Raw genomic sequence first — 6,137 nt, 5'->3', positions numbered from 1 at the left:
AGAACAACAGATGAGCTGCATTTACATATAATGGTTATGCTCTAGCCCTGCTCTCATGGTTTCTGTTGGTTTCCAAAGAAAAGACTGGTTAAGTTAGTCTCAGTGGCCACTCCTCACAGAAACCCATTTCCTTCAACTTATTCCTGGAGAGAGGCTGACCTTTTCTTTCAGAATACAACTATCAGAGGAGGAAATACTCAAACTTCTTTCAGGTTTGACTTTGACTGATTTTATTGGACTGTATATTTTATTAAAATGTAGGTCTTGTTTAGCTATTGTTTAAGGTATTAAAAGCAATCTTTGAATGTTTTTTCATTTTCTAGAAAGGAAATGTATTTGACCCTAAAAATATATATATCTTGAATTCACTACAGGTTAATCTACCATAAATTCATGCCATTGTTTGGTGTTTCCAACATCACTGACAAAATGCAATTGTTACTAAAGGTTGACATGGACCAAAGACAAAACTCACAGGTGAAACTAAATGTGATGAACTCTGGGTCAAGACCACCAGGACATGCTCAACACAAACCCCAGGAGAGGGAGCAGTGGGGCAGTAAGATTGAGTTCATCCTGGCAGTGGCCGGACACATTGTCGGTCTGGGAAACGTCTGGAGATTCCCATACCTTTGCTACAAAAATGGAGGAGGTAAATCGTTGTTGTTGTGGCCAGGTGTAAAAAATACTGTGTCGTAGCCAGCCTTGGAAGGGATTACGATTGTCTTTTAGAACGATATTTAGCAAAAGAAACCCTACAACTCAACTTTACAACTCAGTATTGTTATAAAGTAACTAGGATTTCTTAATGTTAAAATAATGACACCTGTTTCTTCTCGCCGCTTAACTACATTCATTTTACAAATCATTATTTGTGTGCACAAATGTATGCATATTTATCAATATTTTAACCAGATATTTCATTTTTATTTTAAAGGGGTTTTCTTCATACCATATGTTTTGTTTTTGTTCACTTGTGGCATCCCACTCTTCTTCCTGGAGACATCTTTGGGTCAGTACACCAGTCAGGGTGGAATTACATGTTGGAGGAAAATCTGCCCTCTTTTTGAAGGTAAGTCTTTATAGTGTTTGTCGGCACTTTATTTTATCAGCTCAAAACGATCCTGTGTAATTAATATGTTTGCACACGAGTACAGATTGTCGGAGATTGGGTAAAAGACGATTTAATTTCGAAATATGCTGTTGTAATATTCTGCTTACAATGCAAGTGTTTTTTAAATGTATCTCACTGTTGTATTTACTCAAAGCTAGATTCTTTATATTTGTATATAAACAATGGCTAAAATGACTATTTGTATGTGACAGGGATCACTCATAGTACATACAAATTGGTATAAAGTTTTTGGACTTTCACTAACTTTTTTTTTCTTCTCTTTTTTAAATATTGGATACTTTTACTTTTCACAAATCAAAAAGGTTGGGAAATGCAGGTTTAATCCTGAACAATGAGTTGTATTTTATAATCTTAATATATGCTTTTAAAAATTATTTTAAAAAGTAAGTAAGTAGTGTAAGCAAGGTACAAATGCCTCATTAATAGTAATTTTTCATGGTATTACAATTTCACATCTGTATCTCTCTGCAGGTTTAGGTTACGGAAGCCAGGTGGTGGTTTTGTACACTGGGGTGTATTACATCATCATCCTGGCTTGGGCGTTTCTCTACCTGTTTTCATCCTTCAGCTCAGAGCTTCCATGGACGACCTGTCACAACAGCTGGAACACAGGTGTCCAGACTTTATTTCTCAGCAATAATGACTCATAAAACTCTGCAAAGTGTTCACTTTTGAAATAAGTTTTCACAACCTTTCTTATCTTTTCATGTAAGATGGCTGCTTTCAGCATGGTCACAATCAAACTTCCCCTCTGCACCTGTATGGAAATAGCACGTCTTCGGTTGTAGAATTTTGGGAGTAAGTAGCATGAATGAAAGCATTATATCAGGGCAGGTATTGTTTTTGTTGTGTTTTCCATGATAAACTTTGTTACAGAAGGAGAATCTTGGGCCTGTCCGGTGGGATTGAGAAAATTGGCAATGTTCGTTGGGACCTGGCCCTTTGTCTACTTCTTGCCTGGATGTTGTGTTACTTCTGTGTCTGGAACGGAGTGAAATCCACAGGAAAGGTACAGTAAAATCTTAATGTTCATTTTTAATGACTGAATTCATGTAAGCCCTGTTCTTAAAATATTTAACTTCAAAAGGTAACACAAAAGCTGTTGCTTCTGTCTTAGGTGGTCTACTTCACTGCCACATTTCCATATGTAATGCTGTTGGTTCTGCTTGTTCGGGGTCTTACGTTACCGGGGGCCAAAGACGGAATCATGTTCTACCTCTACCCAGACCCATCCCGCCTCACTGATCCAGAGGTACGACCAAACCTGAACCAAGTGCTTAGAGTGCTTTATTATAACCAAAAGCGTCTGCAGCTGGCTAGCTGCTTTGACTAATGCAAATTTATGTAATGTGTAACTGCCTTTATTAAGTTCACTTTTTAACTTATGTGACTTGCGGCTAATTTAAAATACTACGTTTAAAAGCAGCACAATGACTAAAAATGTAAATCATGGTTAAGTTGCTTCAGATACTGTATTGCAATGGCAGAATCAAAGTAAAAGAAATGTCATTTGAACATTTTGCAGATACTCTCAATATGACCATTTTGCAACGTGGCAAATACATGCATCTCTACAAACCTAAACTGAACATAAACACATCCAAACTCCTCAGGTATGGATGGATGCTGGAAGCCAAGTTTTCTACTCCTATGGAGTTTGCACAGGTGTTCTGACATCTTTAGGAAGTTACAACAAGTACAACAACAACTGCTACAGGTTTGTATTTCTTTCATCCACAGACTGTGCTCAAAATTTGATTAGTTTGGATTAGAGCAGAGGTGTGCTAATGTTCCTATATTTCTATTCTCTCACAGAGACTGTGTTTACCTTTGCCTGTTAAACAGTTTAACCAGCTTTGTAGCTGGCTTTGCCATTTTTTCTGTGCTCGGTTTTATGGCGAAGGAGCAAGGTGTGGACATATCAATGGTGGCTGAATCAGGTATGGAATATTGATAATGCCTGACAAAAATCCAGAGAGATACAGTTTGAATAGTTTAAGAAAATATGACAATTTTTTTCCCATCACATCTGCAGGTCCAGGGTTGGCCTTCATTGCTTATCCTCGTGCTGTGGCTCTAATGCCACTTTCTCAGCTCTGGGCTATTTTCTTCTTCGTTATGATCATCTTCTTAGGATTAGATAGTGAGGTAGGACTACAAGTCTGCTTGGAATGTAATAATCTGATTTAGACTACCATTTTGTGTTAAGCTGTCTTATTTTTCGCCATAGTTTGTATGTCAGGAGGCATTGGTTACAACCATCACGGACATGTATCCTGATTTCTTTCAAAACCATTGTCGCCGCAAACTCCTTCTTCTTGCCATTTCTGTTGGAAGTTTCTTTGTCGGCCTTTTGATGGTCACAGAGGTGAGTTTTAAACTTTCTGATATTGATTTCTTGAATTACATTACATTACAGTCATTTAGCAAACATTTTTATCCAAAGCGACTTACAATTCAGATTCTATCACATTTCCACACCCTAGGCACAGCTACAGGAGCAACTTTTGGGGTTAAGTGTGTCTTGCTCAAGGACACATCGACATGCGACTAGCATTAATTATCATTCATTAAGCATTCATTTACAGTATGACCTAAAGGAAATATTTAATATGTAGCTGTATGTGATAAATACTTTTACAATAATATATTGGACAAACAGAGTGACGATGATGCAATGACGACCTTGTATTGAATTTAACTGAAGGACCTGGTTGTTGTTGTTGTTTGCAGGGAGGCCTTTATATCTTCCAGCTGTTTGACTACTATGCCTGCAGTGGGATGACACTCCTGCTCTTTGCTATTCTTCAGTCTCTCTGTATTGGATGGGTCTATGGTAAGGTGAACTTTTAACCTCGTAAAATGTGACGGAGCCATTGTTGAATCCCTCTTTATAAAATGATGTTATTTCTAAACCAGTGGTTCCAAACCTGAGAGTTTGCAAGTCAGTTAACAGGATTGGATTATTTACATAAAACATGGAAACGTTGTGGGTTTTGTTAAGCTCTTCATAGTTATACCATATGTAAAGATTGATCATTTCAAAGGGGTCATCTAAACACAAGCCTAAAGGTTGGGGAAACCCTGGTTTAAACCTTTATAACTAATAATATGAATGCAAGATGAGATCCCAAAATTTCCTGTCGTTCCAACTATGTGAGGCTGAATTTTGAGGAGCCGTATGCAAAATCATATAGCACTGGGAATATTTTAGTTGATGGCCATAACGCTGATGTAACAACATTTGGGTTTTTCAGGTGCAGATCGTCAGTATGAAAATATAAAGGACATGATTGGATATCAACCATGGCCTTTTATGAAATATTGTTGGCAGTACTTTACACCAGCTATCTGTACTGTAAGTATTGGAGACGAAGACATGACTGCCTTGTAATGTTGTTCATGCTTTACTAACAAACAAGTGTATTTGACAGCTGCCAGAGGCTTCTGTCCTAAAGGCAGTCTATATCTCCACCAGATGGAGACCAGTACCATTGATGGGATATTGTATTTCTATTTAATGTCATTTTTAATCACTGGGTTATTCCTCCTGAAGAAATATTTCATAATATATATAATATATTATAATAATTCTATTATAATTATATAAATTATTATGTGATTTTTTTGGACAAAAATATTTTACGGGACTGATGTGGATGGCTGGGCTTCTCCGGCCGAGGAAGTCAATGGGTCACTTGTGCTTAAATACTTTGTGCGGATGAAATGAGATATGTTCGGGGTGTGGTTCTTGTTCCTGAACTAAGTTTATATAACTTAGTTTGAGAATTTTCTTTTCTGTTTATCATAAGAATGAGTAATCTGATCATTTTGAGTGTTTTTACGCCTTCTCTACTCTGCTTGTCTTTTTTTAGTTCACATTTCTCTTCTCCTTGGTCAAATACACTCCGCTCACCTTCAACAACACGTATGAATATCCCTGGTGGGGCTACACCATTGGAGGACTCTTCACTCTCTCTTCAACCCTCATGGTTCTTCTGTGGATGCTGTATGCTGTGAGTGTAACTCCAGGAACACTGAGACAGGTACAGTCACATGCTACTGTTACAAAGGTAGATCAGAAAATAAAAACTAAAACCATAAGGTATGAATTGCTTACTGAATACCTCAGTTTAGAGTCTGTAATAGGATAACTGAGGTTACATCCACACCACTATGTATCTGTATTGAGTGAAATTGAGTGAAGTCTGTGAGAATAAGTAGATCAGAGTTGTGAGGAGGACAAACTTGTTACAAAGACGACAAACAATTGTACACTATTGCAGGGTTAGTTTTCAGTTCAAAATCTACCAAACTTTTGGTTGCTAGTTGGTGCCTATTCCCAAGTTTTTCCTAAGTATGTAAATGTATTTCAAGTAAAAAGTTTGTGGTGTTTGCTGCTGTTGCTCCGGATTTTACTTTTTTTAATGTAGCAATTAGGCATGCTGTGGTCTTATTTAAAAAATCAAAACAAAACTGTATTGTCGTTGTTTCTGACAGTTTATTATGAGAAAACGTGATTATAGTTCAGCTGATTTGTTATTTAACCATCGTTAACATACAGTAACTGTCATTTCTTTCTCCACACAGAGACTGAAAGTTCTCTGCACTCCAGCAAAGGACTTACCCACTGCAACGTTAAAGAAGACATCAAATAAAGAAGCATTTCACACTTTTACGGGCTTGTACACACTGCGCACAACAGCAAGTCCTGATGACAAAGGTGACAGAGCTCAGAGATCATCCATTATGTAAACTGCAAGAAAAAGTACTGAAATAAAACAATAAGCCCTGGGGAGTGCAGTTGCTTTTGGAAATCACAATGGAAGATGTCCTTATTAAATGTCCATATTATTATAACTATTGATATGGGGGTATAAAACAAGAAGTCTAGGAGAAGAGGTTTCATAAGGAATTTAGCCACAAAATCATTTTGTGTTTATGCAAAGGAAAAACTTTCTTTTGACCATAAACTTTTATAGAGAGTATGTCTTGTGTATGT

General features: G+C 37.1%; 1 protein-coding gene across 1 annotated transcript; it reads left to right on the top strand.

The window, feature by feature from the left end:
• Window positions 1-453: 453 nt before the first annotated feature.
• slc6a22.2 (solute carrier family 6 member 22, tandem duplicate 2) lies at window positions 454-5,890 on the top strand. Its single transcript, XM_031852266.1, has 14 exons — window positions 454-652; window positions 938-1,072; window positions 1,607-1,747; window positions 1,849-1,933; window positions 2,012-2,144; window positions 2,253-2,387; window positions 2,749-2,852; window positions 2,951-3,075; window positions 3,171-3,283; window positions 3,366-3,503; window positions 3,869-3,971; window positions 4,393-4,493; window positions 5,011-5,181; window positions 5,726-5,890. Exons 1-14 carry the CDS (start codon window positions 454-456, stop codon window positions 5,888-5,890), a joined length of 1,848 nt encoding a protein of 615 aa, XP_031708126.1.
• Window positions 5,891-6,137: the final 247 nt, after the last annotated feature.

Source organism: Anarrhichthys ocellatus, unplaced genomic scaffold (assembly GCF_004355925.1).
Source record: "Anarrhichthys ocellatus isolate YVR2014 unplaced genomic scaffold, GSC_Weel_1.0 scaffold1, whole genome shotgun sequence".
Lineage (NCBI taxonomy): Eukaryota > Metazoa > Chordata > Actinopteri > Perciformes > Anarhichadidae > Anarrhichthys > Anarrhichthys ocellatus.
The sequence above is the reverse complement of the archived record's forward strand: the minus strand, read 5'-3'. Positions and strand labels throughout refer to the sequence as shown.